This window comes from Chelmon rostratus, chromosome 7 (assembly GCF_017976325.1).
Source record: "Chelmon rostratus isolate fCheRos1 chromosome 7, fCheRos1.pri, whole genome shotgun sequence".
NCBI classification, from domain to species: Eukaryota; Metazoa; Chordata; class Actinopteri; order Chaetodontiformes; family Chaetodontidae; genus Chelmon; species Chelmon rostratus.
The window spans coordinates 17,213,654-17,237,304 of NC_055664.1; the positions used below are offsets into that span (position 1 = coordinate 17,213,654).

The following is a 23,651-nucleotide window of genomic DNA, read 5'->3' on the forward strand; positions in this document are numbered from 1 at the left end:
CTTTAACCCAAAACACGATTGTCTCCCAAGCATAGCCAGGTATTTTGATGCCTACACCAAACCAAACTGTGACAGACTAATGACGGTTAAAAAAAAAGACGCTGAAAATATTAAGTGGGCCAAGTCTCAAAACAATAAATCAACAATATAACAGTAAGATTCACACAGGACACGAACTCCAGTCTCACAGGTGAAACTCCTATTCTGGACTATCCACTACCACCTGCTCCCTACGTGGACTTTGCCACTGTCAGTTGCAATGATGGTCCTGGAGCAACATTAATTATGAAGTTATAGGAACAACACCAACACAGTGATATCAGATAAACTGTACAGTGCATTGTGTCAATTCTGAACTCTGTTTTTAAATGAAGTTAGAGAAAACGGTGGCAGAAAAAAAACCCAAAGCTTGTTGTCAGCTTCATTTTCATTACTGATGTGTCTCTGCTTGCATATTGTTTTTTTTTTTTTTTTTTTTTGCTATTTACGTCATAGAGGGCATTCATTGCTCAATCTGACATGTCTCCTAGCTATCAAACACTCTGACGCAGATTGCAGCCGAGTTTTTACTGGAGTTGACGTTGAGACGCACCTGACTTCTCTGCACAGCAGCTGGGATTGACAGAATGTATCACACTGGTGTTGTTCACCCAACTGCAGCAATGAGTCTTAGTGTTGTACTGATCATGTCCACAGCACTGGTGATGACTGGACCTCTTGGTCAGGATTGTCTTATTACGATCGGGACCACAACACAACTCATTGTCCTCATCAAAAGCCTCTGTGGAAAAGATCAGGATGAAACCTTAAACTGTATCGCCTTTACCTAAAGCACAAGACAGCTGACAAGCTCCTGTGTAGCCACAAGTGTCTGGATAGAAAACAACAGGACAGAATATGTGCTACATGGACAACTGTGTAAGACTGAGGTGAAACAGTTGCAACATTAGTAGAATCAAGAATTTTTTATGTCTACCTCAATAATTTTGCAAGAGAAAATCATCACATTTATGCATAAAGATTGCCCGAAGAGTTTTTAAGTATTTGTAGTTTCTTGTGACAAAAATAACACAGGTTCTAAGCTCTTTAGCTAAACTTCACCCTTGCTGTCCTTAGAGTTAATACTCTCTAAACAAACATCTGCATCATAGGTGTCTTGTTATACTATCCTGACTGGATGGAGTTGTTTTTTTTTTTTTTTGTTTTTTTTGAAGGAATGGCTTAAATTACAACAAGGTAACCTAAAAAAAAGGTATTCTGTTAGTGTATACTGAATGGTTATGTTATATTTTACATCCATCAGTAGTGTTCAGCTCTACTCACCTTTACCACAGCATCGGGCCTTAGGTGCAGGTTTGGTTACGACAGTTGACTCACAGCACAGCTCACTGAGTGGGTTATAGGCGTTCTGTCGACAGCAATTCGACACCTTTTCACTCAGGCCCTCTGTAGTGGCAGAAGACCAGAGATCAATCATCACCAATCATCTATGTGTTGCAACAGGTACATAAGTCAGTGCTTGGAAGGTCCAGAGTTCAGAGACAGACCAAAAGTACAATGAACAAGCTGTCTCTAGTGTGAAGGCTGCCTGTCTGTCTCCCATTAAACTGCAGCAGCACAGGTGTCAGGCAGAGGTGAGGCACCTACAGGCCTGGAGCAAGATGTGTTCTTTGTACTAGGACAGCATCACATCTGTACTACATGTACTGTATATTATGCAAGGATGAGTGAAACACAAAAATTAACAGACAAAAAGAAAAATTTTGATTGTGTGGAAACACCTAAAATACAATAGTCCACTGCAAAAAATGTATGTTTTGCTGCATCTGACTTGAGTCCAATGAACAATGGGAGACCCTTTAGATCAGCCAGAAGGTACAGTGATACCACAATGAACATCGTTAGAGATACAGTAGCCAGTTTATTCGCTAAAACTAATGAGATATTAGCAAAATATTTGACACAATAAAGCACAAATCAGCTGCATCATAAACTGCAGTCACCAAAATGGCCAGAAAGTTGAGTCCATACCTCCCAGCAAAAAATGAACAACCGTTATGGAGGTGGAATACACTGTAGAACTGTTGTAATAGACTAGTTTTCCCTAGCTGTACCTAATAAACTGGCTTACGACTGATCTAATGCTTCATTCAGCCCACTGGGGGGGACTGTGGGCACTGGGAGACCAGTGTAATTCTATGTATTGGTGATTTTCACCTGGTTTGTAAGTACTGAATTCCTCAGTAGGACGCCTCGTGACAATTATATGTTTCAATAAGTCTGTCTTAACCAATAGTGCAGCTCGATCCCATGTTGTATTTATTTCCGCTGCTGGAAGAAGAACACCAAGGCTGAAACTAGCTGCAATCCAGCCATTCAACATCTCCCCGCCTGTTTTTTTTTTTTTTGTAAAATCACCAAACCAACACTCCCATTACTTGCTAGCTTGACACAAATTTGCGGTCCTGACCTGTTAAGGTGTAATTGTGTCCATCTTTACAACAAGTGGCTGCGTTAGGGTTGAACGCCTTGTCTCCACAGCATTTGAGTGCTGCCCCTGGATGAAGGCGATTCTCACAGCATACAGTATCCATACAGGTTGTCCTGCAAGACACCATTTACAAAACTCTGACAGTCATCAGTACTGCATGGGGTATATAGGATATATGCATACACTTATTTTACAGAGGGTAGCCTCCTGTCATGTCTCTGCACATTTCACCTTTATCCTTTGCAATACTGCCCTCTGATGGACTTTTGAGAAAACACTCTTAGCTGCAAGAGTTACCCAGGTACCAGTGCTGGCACATGCACACATTTACATTACTGTAAGTTGCTATTCTCAGACGCTTACCAGCAGAGATGAGGAAATGTAATGGCTTCATTTGAACTATTATTCACCCTTTAACCATTTTTCATGAGGCATGAACCCGGTCAGGAACTGCCCATTACAGTTTGATATGGATCCCCTGAGACCATTAATAGACCCAATTTTATGGAAATCCAGTTTGGATTAATTGAAGTTATGTCAAGACGAGCTTGTCTGATGATCTCATTTCTCATGGGTTTTCTACTGTTATCTTCCCCCCCCCCCCCCCCACCACACACACACACACACACACACACTGACTCACCTGTCGTCTTTATAGGCTGCACTTGTCCCCACGCTGAACCCTGTCAATAAACACAAAACTTTCAAGTTATGAGTAACAGGCAATACGATTAGCCAAAAAAGTTCGGTAGACCGCGCAACGATCACGAGACACCTTTCTGATCAATCAACACATGGCCTACAGGTGTTTACCAGCGCGTGGCACGCAATACTGGCTACTTACAGGGATAAGCATCCAAAACCAATTTAAACCAAGTTATATTTTAGATATTGCGTACAGCCGGGATTATATCGAACTCACACCGGGGTCAAACCACAGGCTCAACTCCCACACACCGGTTGAGTCAGTTTCTCACTTTCTTCTAGTAAACAACTGCCACGTGTTGCATCATTACGCTGCACACGCGCCACACCAGGTCTCCCGAGGGCACGTCCGTTTTTTCAACTCAGAAGCATTTAACTGCGTGATAAAAGGGAGCCTGGCTTTACTGCGCGCTTTCGATCAATTCGAGACGCGCTGTGCGCAAAAAGAATGCCAATATTTACCTGCGTCTCCACAGGTGACTCTGCGCGCTGCGCTCAGCCGCCCCGCCGCTCAGGAGGCAGAGCGGTCCACGTATCAGGTCCGTGGTTGGACCCCTACCCCCCGCGGTCGACCTGTATCTGCTTATCTTTTGGGCAAGAAACTGACGCCCAAATTGCTACTGGTGCAGTGTCTGTGTGACTGGTTGGCACCTTGCCACCAGTGCGTGTGTGTGTGTGTGTGTGTGTGTGTGTGTTTTCGGCTCCCGTAGTGACGCTCTTTGAGTGAGAAGAGTACATAAAAATCCATCGTTGTTATCTTAACCTTGAAAGCTCATGTAGGCTACAACTGGTGGACAGGTGCCTAAGACTGAAACGTTGTATCTTCAATATCTTATTTATCTCTCTTCTAAAATCTAACATATTCTAAAAGGTGGATTCGTCACACACAAAGCAAGAAATTCCAATGATAATCTGCTCTCTGAAACAATACGATATACATAATACTTCCAGCCGAAAATGATTGTAATTAGTTGCAATCAACTAATTAAAGTATATTCTTCAAACAAAACAGCAACAAAACAAATAATAGATATTTAATCAATAAATATAACACAAAACAATGAATAGCTCCAACACACAGCATTCCTCTTTGTGTGTGTGTGTGTGTGTGTGTGTGTGTGTGTGTGTGTGTGTGTGTGCGTGTGTGTGCGTGTGTGTGTGCGTGTGTGTGTGTGTGAATGAGTACATGTGGGTTGTGTGGTAGGGCGCTTAGAGGAGTCTGTAGACCAGAAAAGCGCTCTATAAATGATGTCCACTCCTGCAGGGCCTGATGAGGAGGTATAGCATCCCAGCGAGGACGAGGATAAACGGAACAAACACAGCAGACAACTCAACGTCCCTTTGCGCCACGAGCTCAGCCATTGAAGTGCACTGAATCATTACAGGCTACTACTTACCACACACTGTGGCGAAGTGACAGGCCAGCCACACTGAAAGAATGCAACCAGAAGCATCATTATATTCTTTACAAACTACCATTCAAACCAATCAAAATCCGCGTGTGCCAGATACGCCAGTCTTACCCAATCCGGGAGCAAAAAGCAGCAGCATCTGGGAGCCCTTGACAGCCTGCTGCACCAGAGAATGATGCAAACAGATGCAAAAAGATAGGTCTAAATAGTAGCCTCACAGTGGCCCCTCCTACCTCATGATATCGCCTAAAAATATCACATATAAAAGTGAGTCAAGGTCGGGTGACAAATGTACCCTACCCTAAATGTGCGAGAAGCAACAACCGCAAAATACGTTTTTGTACAGAAACCATATGCAATGTAAATTTGCTGAATGGCCACACCAGTCATAAAACCTCTTAATCAGTGAGAAGTTGCTCTTAAGTGTTCAGTGTTGTGCTCCACTCAGGTAGGACACAGAAGGTGAGATCTGACAGCAGTGTCGGTGGGTGACATGTAGCTGTGGATCAAGTCTCGGGATCTCTGGGATATTACACACGCGTGCAGGCTCTTTCAGCACTGTCTGTGTATGAAAGTGAAAATGTTAAGCTCCCTCTTACCATTGACATGTCCACACACGTGTCTTAGTAATGTTGGCTTGACTGATGAGATTCTGTTTCATCAACTGGTTTGAAGCAGCGTCCAGCAGCACAGATCAAAGTAGGACGCAGGATCGTAACTGTGACTAATGTAACTAACACCACCATGCAAACAAGAGAAAAACAAAATGTTTTTCACTCCTGTGTTTCGCTGATTCTTCTTTCACTTTACCAGAATCTGAGCTTGTTTTGAAGAAGATGACAAAATACGGAAATTACCAAATAGTATTTTTTATTACACCGGCTGGGCTGTCATGTTTTTGTTTGTTATGGGCTGTGCAGATATGAAGAATACATCATTTACAAAACTCAACTAATGTGTCAGTTTCCGTTCGAAATCATGCTCGTAAGAAATGTTTACATTCACATGTAATCATCCATCCATCCATCCACCCATCCTGGAGGCTCTCCCCGCTGACGGTGGGCTGCAGGAAGCGGGGTGCACGGAACAGATAGTCATTCAGTCACTGGGTGCTTCAGTTACTGTACAATGCGTCGTATTTTACACGCTCGTCACACGTTTTCAGTTTTTGAATCTGCAAAAACTACATCAGTTCAACAAATGCGGTGGGGCAAAAATCGCGTTTTATTCTGAGATGTAGCGGAAGTGGAAGAAAAGGAGCAGATGGAGGAGAAGGAGATGGAGGAAAAAGGAGGAGATGTTTAACTTGTGGCGTGGTTATAGACAGTGCAGCCACTTGGGCCCGCATCACAAGTGGGCCCCACCCTTTAAAAATAGGCCCCTAGTAAAGCTCTGGTGAAAATGCTTCGCGTCACCCTCATTTACTATCTCCAAACTTTGCCTTCACTATAGTCTCAAGAGCGGATCAGTATCAGGTATATACAGCCTCAAATGTGCACAACCACGTCTGTCATGGTGTCAGTAACGTTTTTGAAAAAACGTCAGCGGTAAAGGAAGAATAACAAAATTCTAGGCTTATTCTACAAATACCATAAAAACTATGAAGTAACTATATAAAAAACGACGATTCAATTGAATGAATATTTTCGTATTTTCCCTGGTATTCATGTGATACGCGCTGCCACAGGCGCCGTATCCAAGTCCACTGCGCCCTGCCGGTGCGCGCTCAGTGCGCAACAGTTTCCACGTGGAAACAGTGAAGCCCATTCCTGCGTCACAATGATACCTCAGTCAACACTTTTTAAAAGCACCAGTCGTCCTGGCTCCTTGTGCTGTGTACCAGTTGTCTTATTTAGCCATCGAGAGACGAACGAAACCAAAGTCGGGGTGTTTTTCGTCAGTCGTGGGAAATGACAGTGTGCGTAAACAGCGACTGGACGCCTATGGCGCTCCCAGGTGCCATATGAGGGCCACATCTATTGGACATGTACATTTTTTTTTTTAACACTGGAGCAACAGTTCTGTCATCCCAGCCTCTATGTCTTCTAAACAACACAGGCGTTGAGAAGGGGACGTTATCTGTTATTCCTCTACACAATAGAAAAAAACGAAAGGCCCGCGCGCCATACCTCCACCCCATTCTCCTTCTCCAACATGCACGATTAATGCCCCAAAAAGAGTAAATATAAACTGCATTATATCTTTCGTTTCCTTCCTCCTCTTTTGTCCTGCAGTGGTCTGGTTAGAAATCCATGTCAGCGTGGACGTGCTTTGGCAGGCTGGGACATGATTTCAACCCCAGCATAACTCCGAAATAAATTAATAAATAAATAGAGCAGGACTTAGGGTGTTGACAGTGTTAAAAGTTAAAAGTTGAAGACCATTTGAAAACAAACTGATGGCTGTTGTCTATTTTACTGTTAGAACAGCCTAAAGGAGCGCGACCTGTTTTTCCAGGTGGGGCGGGTTTTTTTTTTTTTTTTCATTCATTCGCACAAATGTGGGCTACGATATTTCAGTGCTGCTTAGTTGTAAAGGAAGATATTGATCTAAATAGGTAGAATAATTACAATATATAAAAATGTGAATTTCCGGTTATGTGTCTCTTTACCGGCCAAGAAACGTGTGGAGGACGAAGTGGGTCCCTGCATTAGAATAAAATAACTCGTCAGGATCGAAGTCTGTCGACCCTTTGGCCTGTTACGACTCATAAAAGAAAAGCTTTGAATAGGCTGTGCCCTAATCGGCTAGACCTAATCAAGACCACCCCGTGATCAAATATTTCAAATACCGATTGTGTAGCAAATATTCTGGGATGCAATAAGAATGGCAATAAAATAAGGCCCTATTTGGAAACAAACTTGTGTGGGCCCAGGATTTAAAAAAAAACAAAAAAAAAAAAAAACCGAGTGGAAATGCAACCCGCTTCCCACAGCATTCCTTCCACTCCTCACTTCCACTGATCAGAGCAAAACGTGGGTGTCATTCCCTGTGCTGAGCATTAAAAACACGATCATAAAAAACTAGTCTGGACCATCGCGGGGCTTCCTTTCCGGATTTCGCAATTTTAATCAAGACTGTGCGTCGCTGTCATCGATGGTCGGCTGGCAGTTCCCACAGCAGTGAGATCGGAGAGGAGACATTTATAGCTTTTAATTCTTCCTCCTGTTGTGTTCCTGGCAACGCTGGCCCATCGTAGCATTCATCTGAAAACATTAGTATAAAAGTTTTACTGACCAAAAGCTTAAGGCGTTCAAGTAACATCAAATGGTACACTTGATCAAAAGCTGCACTGAGCTCCAAAAGCAATAAAGCGGACGTCGGGCTGGTGTTAACAAGACCCTGCCATGCGGCTGGATTTGCTGAGCTAAGCTCTGTGTTTATCTTTTCTGGGAAACAAATATAAAGGCGTTATCTGTGATTCAGAGGCGTGGGTGGACATGCGCACTGAAGCCTGGTTGCTGAGACTGTGAAGCTAGCTGTCACTTAACGTGACTAAGCCCATAACTATGCAGCCTAGCCTTAATATAATTTAAATGAGTCAGTTTTTTCAAAAGTCACCCACTACAGTTGTCATGACCGTTGAAATTAGCTATAGAGACTAAAAATGGTTTTGTGCCAGGCCGTAAACATGTTCATTTCTGCTGTAAATTTGGCCATTTTAATATGGGGGGTCTATGGGGATTGGCCTGTTTTTGGAGCCAGCCTCAAGCTCCCATTCGAGGAACTACAGGTTTTGGCACTTCGGCGTTGGCATCAGTTTTCAGCCCCAGAAGTTGGCCAGGCTGCAACAGAATTAGAAAAATCCTGGGCTGACGAGACAGCAAATTGTAAGGACAATTGCTGGATGCGATACCTTTTTAACAGTTCTCGAGAGGCAAACTGACGCCCGTCCTCACGATGACAATGTCTCTAAAAGGGGATGGGTTGTCTGATGTCCTCCTGCAGGTTTCTCCAAGAAGAGGCTCTGAATCCAAAGGCTCTATCTGATCAGGGGGTGTAACAGCAACAGCAGCATTCTGGACCAGTTGAGGCTTGAACATGACTCAGATTTAGTGGAGATCTGCAGTCTCCCCCTGCTTTTTTCCCCATTGTCTGTTGTATGTCTCTACCCTGTCTGTCTAGTGGAGTGACATCACTCCAGGGCGTGGCCAAATGAAAACTGATGGCGCACCATCTGAAGTTTGATTGGGAGGTAGTATGTAAAAGGAGAATCATATGTTCTTGAGATGAAAGCTGCAGTTGTTGCCATACTTGTTTACATCTGTGTGCAACCGGTGCTATTACGTCTTGCTTCGCTGGTCCCTGTTCTCCATAAATGGAAATAAGTCTTGCCTAATCAAAAGAAGACTTGAGTGAAATGGGTAATTGCATCCATGAAACTGTGAGGGCTAGTTCTTATTGTATCTTTTTACTTATTCTGTGGGCAGAATTTCCCCATCAGTGTTTACCTTGACGAGCCATAATCCAGTGATTATTACACTGGATTATGGCTCGTCAAGGTAGGCCTAATTGCATTAATTTAAACTTTGATGTAAGTCTGCGTTCTATTTTCATATAATCATTCTAGGTTTTGTCTCTGGAGAGACATGTCCTGATCCGCCACCATGAGGTTGCTGTTTTTGGCACAAGGTGAAATGTCTAAACAACTATTGGAAAATAAAAGTTCAAGTTCAAAAACAGGCAATAGTCAAGACATCGCAGGGGATACGAGGAAGGGAGAAGATCAGGCTGGCAAGCAGTTGCCTGGCAAAACTCAGGCAGGCAGAGAAAATGGCTGGAACAATTAAGCAGAAGCAAAATATTTGATCTTGCAGGAAATTAATGGAGGTGAGCTTGTATATAAACTACCGGACCGATGCAGAAGTGGGAAGAGGTGTGCAGATGGGCAGGATCTGAAACGACAGGCAAGTTAGTGCATCACAGGGAACAAGACAGACAAGGAGAGTGTGAAGCTAGTAACTGGCTGGCGTTGTGACACCTTAACTGTAAAGTGCTAATTAGCAAACGTAAGATAATTAGCACAAAACTCTAAAAGCAACAACTATTTTATAAACAGCAAAAAGCTTTCAGGCATTCAAGTAATCTAGCAGGTGTATGTGCCTGCTTGGTCAGTGCAGCCTCTTACCAAATCAATCAATTAGCCTTTTACTTGTATTTCTTTATCTTTTTAAGTACTTTTTTAGTGTAATATGATTTGTGCACAACCTTTGTCTTGTTACTGTGGGAGTGGTAAACCTGTCGTAAGTTCCATTATGCCAATAAAGTAAAAAAACACACACACACACAAAAAAAACATTTTGGTTACCCCAATTCCTGTTAGTGAACGTGATGGCTCTGATACGTAATACAGTTCAGTAAATGCAAGCTCGACAACAAGAATTGACTTGTTCTCTTTTTTATATTCCAGGATTTATATTCATGGTCTGGGAATGAGACCAGGAGGCACCCACGCTGTGTCTGGTACACTCAAGACACTCAAACTGCTCTCTCTTTCCATTGTCTCTCTTTTGGACTGATTACATACCTCAATATACTGTATATGTTCATATATTTTGTTGTTTATTCTACATATATTTATACTACACCTACTATATCAACCATACTATACATACCATGTTAAACCTCATTGAATTGCTGCTTAGAAAGTTTGTACAAACAGGATGTACAGGACACAATCCCAGGTCACCGGAGTGAAACCTTTGTGTGTGTTTGTTTGACCCATCCACCAACCCCACTGCGATTTGTCCTCAAACAAAATAATAAAAACAAAACAAAAAAATCAACTAAATCAAAATCAAACGGCCACTGCGGTACCAAGGGTGCCAGCGTAAGGTTCGTTCACCTTACGCTGGGAAAAATGAGACCATTGTCCAGGCAAGCATCACCTTTAGTGCAGTTTATTTTACCATTCAGCAAGCGAACAAAGAACAATTGTGTCAAAAAAACCCCCCAAAAAACCACATAAACCCTTTCCAGTGCCTGCTCATCCTCTGCCTGCCCACCCATATATGTAAATTCACCTGACATGCCCAAGTTGCCCAGTTCCTTCAAAACAAAAGCATTAACAAGTACACAAATTAGATAAAATAATGATACTAATGTTGCTATCAAACTAGTTTAACTATATTCTTCAAACAAATCAGCAACAAAATAAATAACAGATATTTAATCATTAAATATTATAAAACAATGAATAGCTTCAACACCCACCTTCCTCCATTTGTGGACTGTCTTGCTCTTGATACTATGTCACCTTGTTTTGACCAAGATGGTCAAAGAAGATGACCCCTGGCACTGGATGAATCGACCTCTCTCCCTCACAGGATGAATTGCAGCTGTCAAAATGAAAATACTCTCCTGTATTAACTGCTATTTTCAATGCTGCCTTAGTATGATAAATGTTTCAAATCTATAGAATCTTTCATTACACATTACACATCGACTGTACAAAAAGGTAAATCTCAAGACAGGCTTGGCGCTCCGTCCAGAGAGGATGCTGTCTCCATCACCATGCACACAGCCCTGACCCACCTGCAGCAGCCCAACACCTTCGTCAGGATGCTATTTGTAGACTTTAGTTCAGCTTCCACCACTGTCATCCCAGACAAGCTGGCACTGAAGCTACATGCGGTGGGTCTGCCTGCGACACTGTGCCACTGGATCAGAGACTTTCTCACCAACAGGCCTCAGGTGGTGAGAATAGGGAACACAACATCATCCCCTCTGGTCCTCAGCACGGGCACGCCCCAGGGTTGTGTGCTCAGCCCAGCCCTCTTTGCCCTGTTTACTCATGACTGTGCTGCCATTCACCCCACCAACACAGTCATGAAGTTTACAGACGACACTACAGTAGTGGGTCTCATCTCAAATAACAATGAGACTCACTACAGAGAGGAGATACACCAGCTCACCCAGTGGTGTTCAGCCAACAACCTGGTGCTGAACACAGGGAATACCAAGGAGGTCATTGTGGACTTCAGGAGGTCTAGAAAGACAGATCACGCCCCCCTCCTCATGGACGGAGAAGTGGTGGAGCGTGTGGACAACTTCATGTTCCTGGGGCTCCACATCACATCTGATCTCTCCTGGTCCATGAACACCTCCCGCCTGGTGAAGAAGGCACAACAAAGGCTCTTCTTCCTCAGGAAACTGAAACGGGCTGGACCCTCCTCTCGCTTGCTCGTCAACTTTTACAGGGCCACAATTGAAAGCATCCTCTGCCTTAGTATGACAGTGTGGTATGGCAGCTGCACGGCACAGGAGAGGAAACAACTGGCTGGAGGAAAAAACTGCACAGGGCATCGTGGGCTGCCCCCTTCCTGACCTAGACTCTATATATGAAGGCCGCGTCAGGAAGAGGGCAAGATCCATCGCCACTGACCCCAGCCATCCGGGCCACAGACTGTTTGTACCGCTTCCATCAGGAAAGCGATACAGGAACATCCGCACCATCACCAACAGACTGAGGGACAGCTTCTAGCCCACAGCTTTCAGAGCTATCACCCCCAGCAGCCCCTCACTGGAGTGAGAGACTGTGAGAACTATGAGCCACTGCACACTGCACTTTTATACCTTCACCTCCACCTGCACCTTTTGTGTACTTAACATTTAAGTACACTCACGCCTACCTAATTATCATTTCAGTAAAAATGAGTGCATTTCAGTAAATACATTTTAGTATATTCTCAGCTGTTCTTGGTATATTTTATTATCTTAGTATATTTTTATTTCTGGTATATTTTTATTGCATTTACGCATATTTTTTACTGCATGTTAGTTTATTCTATTATCTTTATTTTATTTTATTATCTTTCTTATTATCTTTGTTTCTAATACGGGGGTTGCAATGAAAATTTCGTTGACATGTCCATGCTCAATGACAATAATGGCAATCTTGAATCTTGAATCTTCAGAAATTTACAATTCAGCTAAATATAAGAACAGCTTGCTCATTGCCAAGAAAAAAAATATTTTAAACTTGAAATCAAACAAATCTATAAATATCAACCATCGGACCAACTAGCTCTCTAAATACACATGTATGGAGTTAATAACTGCATACATTAATAACAACATCACAGTCTTCACAGAGAGACGGTCACCATTCTTGTTCCGGTTACATTCCTAGACACACATTGTATTGTGACACACAAATAAACGTGTATACGCGCACACATGGCACCCCGTACTTAAACTCTTGATTTCTTGGTTTCACACTTCATTGTACAGTGGAATTTAAGAGTTTCGCTGGAAACAACTGCCTCCTGCAGCTGGAAAATGTTTGAATTAAAGCATGAGTTTGGATCAAAACAGTGAATTTATGAGCCATGAAATCAAAACAATGTGGACAGATGCTAAAACGCTTTATATAGTTCAGGGAACCTGTAGAGTGAGGTGATAATTTTCTGTGGGTTTGCCACTGTGAGCAACCCCTTTTAAAAACACGCAGTCAGGGGATTGTTAATATTAAAAAATTCAGATTTTATTTAAAATAATGATCAGTAAGGTTTATGGTTGAGATTTCTCCGCAGTGGATCACGGCATTGCAATGCCACGATTTACCACTGACAGTCCAACATACTAAAAGATGGCTTGTGGGTATCGCGTATTTGTACTTTTTCTGTCTATACTATCAGCAACTCAGTGGCTCGTCCCTCTGTATAAGATTTAGCCCTCCAGCAGGGGGAGATGTTATTCTAGCGCTACACACCCAGCTGACGGTGGAGCAGGTAATCCTTAAAGCCATGGTTGAAGGTTCTGCGAGGATATAGAGAAAGCGGAGCAGATATAATTTTCTGGAACGTGCTGAAAGAGAGGAAGGGAAGGCAGCACGTTTGTCTGAAAACATAAATTTGTCACATAAAGGGTCCACTATTTGCTTTTTTGGAACATAAAACATCTTTAATTGTCACAACAGTTGTATCATGAATGTCAGTCAGTGAACACATACGCTTTCGTAGAAATGCAGGAAATTGAACAAAGCATGGAGCACGTAGTCTGTCCTTCAGCCTCCACAGTGCGTTAATACCCAGCCTCGACGTGGTTATACTATGATGTCATATAGTCTATAAAGGCAACGGACTCAGAGTCAAACCCAAAGTTGCACAAAGCAAAGCATAAATAGCTTGATCATCCATCATGTAAACATAGTTAAATCTTTTTTGTCTCTTGCCAATGTATGTATTTCAGTACTTGAAGCACAGCTACAAGAACCAATTCTTAACCATTCCGTACTTTTGTTTGTCCAGCTTTTTGGCTGTATGTGTGTTCCTGTGTAAGCACGATGCGAGTGAAGAAAAAACAGACTCGCATTCTTTTCTGCACACAGACTTGGCCAATAAAGCCAATTCTGATTCTAAAGTAGCAAAGCCCTGATTAAGCTTGACTTGAGTCAACAAGCTAGCCGACCTTGCTATCAGCCTGCACCATCAAGACTTTATCAAATGATTATAGATTTCACTTTGCATATCCTGTTGTAATGTCAGACCTGTGAATATAATCAAATTATAGGTCCATCTCCCGTGCATCATAGCAGTAAAACTCACATTAAATTAAATGTAAGAAAAGCTTGCTGTAGGCCTTCGTCACGGGGGACTTCTTGACATGTCACTCTGGGAAAAGAACAAGGGTAAATAATGAAATTAATAATGACTAATTTCCATTTTGCTGCTTCAGTTTCCGGGTCCTGATACTGTGCAGCTCTGCTTTTCCTAAAGTCAAAATATCTGCTGCGAAAAATATTGCAAATATATTGGATTTAACTTTTCCCATTCTGTCTGCTAATGATGCTTTTACGTGTGGACTGTAGTCACAGCGAACAGGTTGACATGTTCTGAAGTGGGGGATAACTGTAGCAAGGCCAATGAAAACACAGCCAACGGTATATTAACTTTAGACAGGAGGTCAAGCCTGAACGCTTAAACACTAATCTGAAATGTGCCCTCCATCTCACAATGGAGAAGTACACCAAGTGTCTGCGAGTGTGAGTGTCTGCATACGGCTGAGCAGCAGCTGCATGTGTTCCCATGAGATCCTAATTACTAAGACTGGTTTATCTCAGCACAACGTTATTTTTGGATGTACAGTCATTGCTACAAAAACTCAGGGTTATTATCAGTGATGGAGGCAGTCAAACCGCTGTTTTCCCAGCTGTTTACACACCATTAAGGTCTGAGTGTCAGGAAGGTAGGGTTCCAGGGAAATGAGGATTGGACCCAAATACAGACACAAGGGTGAGATGGAGCAGTTCAAGAGAGTTTATTAACTAAGATGATGGTAAAAATGGGGAAGCAGGTAAGAGTCTAACAAAAATCCAAAGTCTCAAAAGGTCAAGTAGAGTCAATGCTGAGGCGAAATCCCTCTGGAGGTCTGGCCGGTGGCCGAAGAAGGAAGCGGACTCCCTCTGGAGGACGGTGGCAAAGACGGACTCCCTCTGGAGGTCTGGCCGGTGGCCGAAGGTGGAGGAGGACTCCCTCTGAAGGACGGTGACAAAGACGGACTCCCTCTGGAGACCGGCGGCGAAGGTGGAACCTTTCTGGAGGTCTGGCAGATGGCCGAAGACGAAGGCAGAACCCCTCTGTGTCACACCGCGGTGAGGTTTGTCTCGTCTTGGGTTTTTGTCTTGTCATTTCCTGTTTTATTTTGTAAACCTAACTCTCCTCTCGTTTCAGAGCACTTGCCCTCCCTCATGTGTCACCGGTGCGTCCGCCTGATTACCTATTGTCTCCACCTGTTGCCTATTACCCTCCATGTGTTTAAATTGTCTGCGTCTCCCTTGTCTCGTGCCGGTGTGTTTTTTGTCTGTAGGTCGTTTCACCCGTGCCAACCAAAGATCCACAGCCACAGTTCAAGTCCCTAGTAAGCCTTTGATCCTCTTTGTGAGCGTTTTATGTTTGTTAAAGTTTCATTGTTTAGTTCTGGGTTTTGTGTTCCTTTGTTATTTCATTGTTGATCCATAGTCCTCTTTAAGAGTGTTTTGTTGTTCGCGCTTAGTAGTCTTTGTTTTCTTTCTAGATATTTCATAGTCCTCCTTGCGAGAGTTTTTTGTTATTAAAGATTCTTAATCGAGTTCTGTAAATACCTCGTAGCCAATTCTCCTTCCTCCTTGTGAGCATTTTTTGTTCTAATCCTTTTCAGCGATAATTGTGATAATCCTCTGTCATTTAAGAGCGGAGTGTATTTTGGTTTCTGTATAAGTGAATTTTTTGCGTTGGTTAATTTTGATAGCCTTGTTAAATTTCCTCCTTCTGTTTTTGTCAGTTTTATAGCCTCTATTCCTCTTTCAGAGCGTCCTGTGTTATTCAAAGTTTTATGTTCCGTTGTGTCTTGACTACAGTCTGGTCCAGAAAGTAATTATCAAACATAATTTCATAGCCATTGAGTTCACGCTTGTGGATTGGTTTATTGTGTGAAATAAAGGCTGTTACTGTTTAACTCTGCACCTGAGTCCTTATTCTAGTCCCGGCCTGACTCTCTGGAGGTCGGCGGCGAAGGCGGAATCCTTCTGGAGGAATGGTAGGTGGCCGAAGACGAAGGCTAGGTCTGCTCTATACTTAGCTTTCGGCTGGCGCTTCTTCCAGGTGGATGGTGGATCGAGGACCGGCGGAGGTCCCCAGAATTGGGCACCCAGAATATAGTCCTCGTCCGAGCTAAAAACTGGGTCTGCTCGGTACAGGACCTGAGGTTGGCACTTCTTCCCCGAGGAGTATGTGTTGAGGACCAGCGGAGGTCCCCAGTATGGGACACCCAGGAGATCGTCTGAATCTGAGACGAAATCCATAGAGTCGGACAGGAAATAGAAGTCTGCTGGGTTCATACTGGTCGGGTTGTTCTGTCAGGAAGGGTGGGGATTAAAGGGAGTTGAAACAAGGGCTGGACATGAACCAAGACGACACATGGATAAACACTCACTGAAGGCAAAGGCAAGGGATTCACAGATAGCAAGATAACGCAGACAACGACCCGACAAAGACTGGGGGGAAGACACGGACTTATATACACAAGGCAGGAACACTAATGACACACAGGTGAAACACATCAGATGATCACAAGGGCGGGAAAACAGAGGAAGTAAAGCAAACAAAGAAACATAACATGAACCTTCACAAACCTTGACAAAAACCAGACAAAGACAACACACAAGGGGAAACTATAACAAAAAAACGGTGTGCACAGCACGGGTCATAACACATTCCTGTTTCCCTCCTGATTGCGATGACTGATTTAATCCTCTTTTTCGATCATCCCCATTATGTAGAATCAGTTAAGCCACAAGCCAATAATTCATCGCGTGTGGAGTGATGCATTTGGAGGTGATTAAGACGTTGTGGAAGTGGAACGGTTTTCCTCATTACCTCCAAGTTAGTTGAAAGCACTGAAAGGCATCAGCTGGTTCATTCAGGCATCAAAGTCAGTGACACATTCATTTTTAAAGCGGATGTATGATGTTTAAAGTGGGCTTCAGGGCATTCAGTCGTTCGCAACTGGACTTTGTCTGTCAGTTTGTCTTGGAAGACGTTTCGCCTCTCATCCGAGCAGGCTTCATCAGTTCATGCGCACCAGACAAGATAGGACAGCTCTAGTCCAATGATATGGTGTTAGGTTCAAGTATTTATCCTCTGAGTGAGGCCAACCCCAAAACCAAGGATGGTATCACTCTATTGTGAGGCAAACGATCTCCCATTAAGGCGGGGTAAGGTGCAACCCTTGGGTGTCAGCGACAGTCGTCTGCCTCGTTAGTATCCCATTCTTGTCATTGGGAGCCTCCTTGAGCCATGTGTGAATGGCTTTGTTGTTTATTTTTAGAGGCTAATTTTTTTCATCTTTTAGGAAGAGATGAAAGGACAGCATTGTATGTGGGAGATAGGTGGTGTCTCAGACCTCCCCCTCTGTTCAAAGACGGTTTTTCAACCTTGACACAGATTCCCTCTGGCTTCTCTCACCCCTTTTTCAAACCATATGTCTTCTATGTCCAGAATATGCACATTTTTATCTTCAAAGGAGTGTGCTTCCTCCTTGAGGTGCAGGTGAACAGCTGAGTCTAGACCTGAAGAGTTAGCCCTTCTGTGTTGTGCCATGCGTCTGCTCAGTGGCTGTTTTGTTTCCCCAATATTTAAGTCTGTGCATTCCTCAGTGCACTGGACTGCATACACCAGATTGTTCTTCTTATGAATGCTTGCACTTTTTGGCTTTGGATTTTTACCCATATGTCATCCACATATCTGTACCAATGACTTGGTGTTGTTCCTTTCTTTTGATGTTTGTCTTGTCTTGGATTTTCTGTCTTGTCATTTTCTGTTATACAGTGAACCGTGATTACTTTTCACGGTTTCGCTACTTCACGGATTTGCATCGTGCATTGTGTTCTGCATTCTGATTGGCTAAAAAGTCACTCCGCTTCTTCTCTACCTGTGCGTCAATAACGTTGCAGTTTAATATGTACACGTACGTAAAACAGCTTGCCAAATTTACATTATGTACGTGCAAATTCTCTTGTAATTTCGAGTTTTGCCTATCACTATGTTCTTCTCCCGAACAAACACACCTGCACAGCAGGCTTCAAAAGAAGAAAACACTGCAGAGCGGAGTCAGGATGCAGCGGCTCAGTCTGAGGAGCAGTGAAATACACCTGAGTCACTATTTGTCCGACTGTACTTTGTATTTTTTCATAATCATTTTTAATTTTCTCCCGTTTAATCCAATTACTCGGGTCGCGGTGGGCGGTGCTAATCTCCGCAATTTAAAGCCTTCTGTTCACATCGACGATTAAAATTATCATTTAGTACAGTACAGAAGTTATTTGATGAAAAAAAGTTTCTAAAGTACTTTTATTTGTGAAACAAATGCTTGAGCCTGTAAAATGGTTTGTTCTTTCTTTTCAATTTATAATAGAGTATTTAATTGTACAATAATTGTAAAAAAAAAATAAAGGTTTCTACTTCACGGATTTTGCCTATGACGGGTTCTTTTTGGAACGTAACCCCCGCGAAAAACAAGGGTATACTGGATTTTGAAAGTCTAACTCTCCTCTTGTTTCAGAGCACTTGCCCTTCGTCATGTGTGACCGGTGTGTCCGCCCTGATTACCTATTGTCTCGACCTGTTCCCCATTAGATAGATAGATACTTTCTTAATCTCCAAAGAGAAATTTACAGTGCCAGCAGCTCAAAGGGTGGAAACACAAGGGCATGCAAATAAGAACAAGAACAACTTTCAAGTAAAGAACAACTTTCAAGTAATGAACAACTTTCAAGTGAAGAACAACTTTGAGGAGGCAAAAATACAATACAAATAAAGAGTGGGAGGCAGTCAATAGATATTTATCAGTCATATTAAGCAGGCTTAGAGGAGATGTAGTGGAGAAATTGGATAAAATTGGAGATGTGATCTACTCCTATGGTCTAGAGAGATTTGGGGTGCTTGTCAAAAGGAAAGGCGAGAGGGTGCAGGTCGGCAAGTCTAGGCGGCAAAGAGAAATAGAGAAGTTAGTAAAGGAAAGGAGGCAGTTAAGAAAACAGTGGAGGAAGGCGTCAGAAGAAGAAAGGGAGGGAATTAATGTGTTGCAGGAGGAACTGAGAAGCAGATTAGCAGTACTCAGAAGGGCAGAACACCTTAGGAAGAAGAGAAAGAAGAAGGAACGTGCAAGGTCAGCATTTTTTAGGAACCCCTTTAATTTTGTGAAAGGCTTGTTTAATCAAGAAAAAGGAGGGCAACTTAAGGCAACGAAATCAGAGATGGAACAGTATTTGAAGTCGACGTATTCAGATTCAAAGGAGAATAGGAACATAGGTCTTCCACCTGACATGCCACCATTAGGGGAAGTGGAGCAGGAGATGGATGTGAGCCCACCTAGGTGGAGAGAAGTTGTGGAGGTGATTAGGCGTGCAAAGGCTTCTTCGGCCTCAGGGCCTAATGGAGTCCCCTACAGTGTCTAAAGGAGTGCACCTGGCATCTTAAGGACACTATGGAGATACCTGAGAATAGTTTGGGAGAAACAAAGTATTCCAAGAGCATGGCGCAGGGCAGGAGGTGTCTTCATCCCTAAGGAGAAGGAGTCATCGGACCTTAGCCAGTTTCGGATGATTTCTCTCCTAAATGTTGAGGGAAAGATTTTCTTTAGTATCGTAGCACAGAGGCTGGCTAATTACTTAGAAAGGAATGGTATGATAGATTCGACAGTGCAAAAAGCACTGATACCAGGATTTGCAGGATGCTTAGAGCATACTAGCATGATTTCGCATCAGATTCAGACAGCTAAGAGGGAGAAAAGAGACTTGAATGTTGTATTTTTAGATCTGGCTAATGTGCTTGGGTCAGTGCCGCATAGCCTTATTTGGAGTTCCTTTCACTACTTTAAAGTGCCGGAGATAGTTGTTAACTGGCAAGGCTGGCAAAGATTGAAGGTTGGTATTATGGCAAGATGTACAGTTTCCCCGCTAGCTTTCACAATGGCTATGGAGGTAATTATTAGGGCTTCCAAGTGGGTCTTAGGTGGGGAGAGACGGCAGAGTGGAATGCGTCTTCCACCAATTAGGGCTTATATGGATGATATGACACTGCTAACTTAAACAGTGCCATGTACAAGGAGGTTGTTAGATAAAGTCAATCAGAATCTCAAGTGGGCTAGTATGAAGATTAAGCCTAGTAAGTCAAGGAGTATTTTAATATACAGACGGAAAGTAAGTGATAGGAAGTTTGCTATAGATGGTGAGGAAATCCCAACAATTAGGGAGAAATCAGTCAAGAGCTTAGTTAGGACGGTGGTATAATGTGGACCTGAATGATGTTGAACAGGTTGTGCAATTTAGAAAGGATGTTGCAGAAGGGCTGGAGAGAATAGATAAATCAGGGCTCCCAGGAAAACCAAGGTTGTGGTACTTGCAGTTTGGCTTGTATCCCAGGTTAATGTGGCCAATGTCAGTATATGAAGTCCCATTATCTGTAGCAGAGAGAATGGAAAGGCTAGTTAGCTCTTATATTAGAAAATGGTTGGGTGCTCCCAGGTGCTTAAGCAATGTCGCTTTGTATGGGAAAGGAATGATCCAGCTGCCAGTATCCAGTCTAACAGAGGAGTTTAAATGCACTAAGGTTAGGACAGAACTTCTGTTATCTTGGAGTAAGGACATGTTAGTTAGCAATGTGCTTCCGAATCCTCCTGGGGGGAGGAAATGGAACCCAAGGGCAGCAGTGCAGGAGGCAGAGGCCGCTCTTAGGCATGCAGAAATAGTTGAAAATGTTCAGTTTGGCCGGGAGGGCTTGGGGCTTGGCCCAGGCAAACCAGTGTGGAACAAAGCAGGTCTAAAGGAGAAAAGAAAGCTTGTAGTGGAAGGCCAAACAGGGACAATGGTTGAATTGGGAAGGTGTTGAGAAGAGGAAACTTAGTTGGAGGGACCTGTGGAATATAGAGGAAGGCCGTATTAAATTTCTGATAGGGGCGACATACGATGTGTTGCCAACCCCGCAGAACCTAAGTCTCTGGATACAGGGCGATCAATTGTGCCCACTCAGGTACAGCAAGTTTAAAGCACATTTTGTCAGGTTTAGAATTAGCTTATCACAAGGCCGGTATACATGGCGGCATAATCAGGTGCTGAGAAGCTTAGCCACAGGCATTGAAGAGAGAAGGAAGCAGGTGAATTCTGGAAGTTCTAGAAAGGAGAGGTTAGGCGTGCAGTTTGTTTGAGAGGGGGAGAAAAATAGAGCCACTAAGTCAGGGAGAAGGCAGGTAGGTGGCTGCCTGGTAGGGGCTGATGATTGGCAAATGCAGGTCGACTTAAGAGGAAAGCTAGTTGGGCCCCAGGAAATAGTTTATAGTAATCTGAGGCCAGACATTGTCTTATGGTCCATGAGTAAAAAGACTGTGTATTTTATTGAGTTAACAGTCCCTTGGGAAAATTCAGTGGAGGCAGCTTATGAAAGGAAGAAAACTAGGTATGCAGATTTAAAGACAGAATCTGAGCAGAGGGGTGGGAAGACCAGGGTTTGTCCAGTTGAAGTGGGATGTAGAGGTTTTGTTGCAGGGTCAGCTGTTTCACTGTTGATGGAGCTGGGAGTGCAGGGGCAAAATTTAAGGATGTGGCCTGTTCAGGAGAGTTTGTGTTGTTAGATACAGAGTTGGCTTGTTTGTTTGTTCTTTTTTTGTTGTTTTCCTCTTTTGTTTGCTTTTTGAAGGAAATGTTAGAAGAGGCTGTTAAATCTAGTCTGTGGAATAGGCCTCCCCCTTCAGCACCCTCTAAACTTTCTACCCCCTACCCGAACAAGGGTCTGTATCCAATCTATACTTTCATCTTTGACTCTACCCCTTTATTTTCTACCACCTACCCGAACTAGGGTTTGCATTCCCACACCCCGCTTTTATTGGTGCAGTTGGTGAGAGGCAGGGGTAGATGATGGTAGTGCGGCAATTGGCAGTTACATGTGGCATCTAGGCCTGTGCTAGCATTGTAGCAGCTAGCAATAGCTAAAGCGGTGATAGTATCTTAGCAGTTAGTATTGGCATCTAGCAGTTAACATTAACAGTATAGGTGAATCTAGCTTATCTTAGCAGGTAGCGGTTAGTGTTTAGCATTAGCATTAGCTAAATGGTAGCATCGGAACTGTATTGTCTTCTTCTGTTCTTCTTAGCAGTTAGCATTAACATTAGCATTAGCTAAATGGTAGCATCGGTACTGGCCACTACCTGGAGCATCTCTGGGTCAGTTGAACGTGGCAGTGCTGTTTGGATTGTGTAGGAGCAGTGTGAATTGGCACTAGGGGGGGTGACTCTGGGACGCTGGAGTTCACCGCCTAGCCTCCTTTAGGTGTAGTGGGACTATGTAGGCAAAACACCGTTGAAGGGAGGTATCCACCTGATGACCCCCAGAGACGTGTTAGGAATCACTGCTCTTTGGCATGTATAGAGGCAGATTAGGGGTCCAAGGTTCTTCACTGAGAATGAATCTTCTTTTTGAGCACAATATCTTGTGTTTAAATTAACAAAATAACAACATACAACAAAAATAGTGAAATAAAAATATGGAACTAAGTTATACAGGATAAACATCTGGTAGTTAAATATGGGCACAGTAGTGCAGTTGTGCAAAATGACAGAGTGCAACAGTCGGTTTGTCCACACTTAGGTCCAGCATATAGATGTGTGTGTGACAAAGTCCAGCATATAGATGTGTGTGTGTGATAAAGTGCGTGTGTCCATGGTGTGTGGGATGAGTGTGTAGTGAGCCCGGAGTTGTTGTGTTGATTATTGTTTTTGTCGTCCTCCCCCGTCCTTCATGTCCACAGCGAGATTTCTACTTAAGCCTTTGTTCCTCTTTATGAGTGTTTTGTTTGTAAGTTATATAGTCTAGATTTTGCCCTTCTGTTTTGTTTTGTTCATAGCCAAATCCAAGTCCTCTTTAAGAGTGTTTTTTGTTTGCTAGTTCTAGAGATTAAGAGATTGTAGGTCCTCCGTTTTTGTTTTGTTTTTTTTTAAACTTTTTATTTAAGCGTTTTCAACATTTTACAGAACACTGAACATGACATTTCCTGACACATTACACACACATCACATCACAAAAACAAGTGGTAAACGCATGTAGCAGAACCAGCTGCCAAATGAACAACCAGGTAGTCAATAGAAATTTATAAACAAGTGACAATAATGGAGAGAAAGAGAGAGATTTCACTCTAATTTCACTCCATTCCTTCAACCCCCAGATATCTTGAAACGCGAGACCATCTTCGAACAAAAGTGTCCACCTTCAGCTGAACTGGCCGTCATTCTTTCCATCAAATATACATTTTTCAGTCTCTGGGTCCATTGTCCTATAGTTGGAGGCTTTACCTCTCTCCAGTTTACTGTTGACATTTTCTTTGCTACTAATAAGAGAATCCTCAGTGTGTAGCGTTGCTCTGCATTGTATACATCTTTGGGTATGATTCCTAACAAAAACAGCTTTGGTTCTAAAGCAACATCTATCTCCAGCATAGTATCAATCTCCCTTTTGATGTCATCCCAGAATCCTCGTAATACCGGACAATCCCAAAAGATGTTTGTGGTGTCTCCAA

At 43.0% G+C, this 23,651-nt stretch overlaps 1 protein-coding gene across 1 annotated transcript in view; it reads right to left on the minus strand.

Annotated features, from left to right (window-relative positions):
- si:ch211-195m9.3 overlaps positions 1-16,426 on the minus strand; it is a 28,729-nt gene extending 12,303 nt beyond the window's left edge. Inside the window, exons 1-8 of the mRNA XM_041940778.1 lie at positions 16,082-16,426; positions 14,957-15,187; positions 4,720-4,768; positions 4,594-4,626; positions 3,135-3,174; positions 2,471-2,604; positions 1,324-1,446; positions 593-781 (exon numbers count right to left, since the gene is read on the minus strand). Coding sequence (XP_041796712.1) covers positions 593-781; positions 1,324-1,446; positions 2,471-2,604; positions 3,135-3,174; positions 4,594-4,626; positions 4,720-4,768; positions 14,957-15,187; positions 16,082-16,426 — 1,144 coding nt within the window. The remainder of the gene's footprint in view (positions 1-592; positions 782-1,323; positions 1,447-2,470; positions 2,605-3,134; positions 3,175-4,593; positions 4,627-4,719; positions 4,769-14,956; positions 15,188-16,081) is intronic.
- Between the last annotated feature and the right edge of the window lie 7,225 nt (positions 16,427-23,651).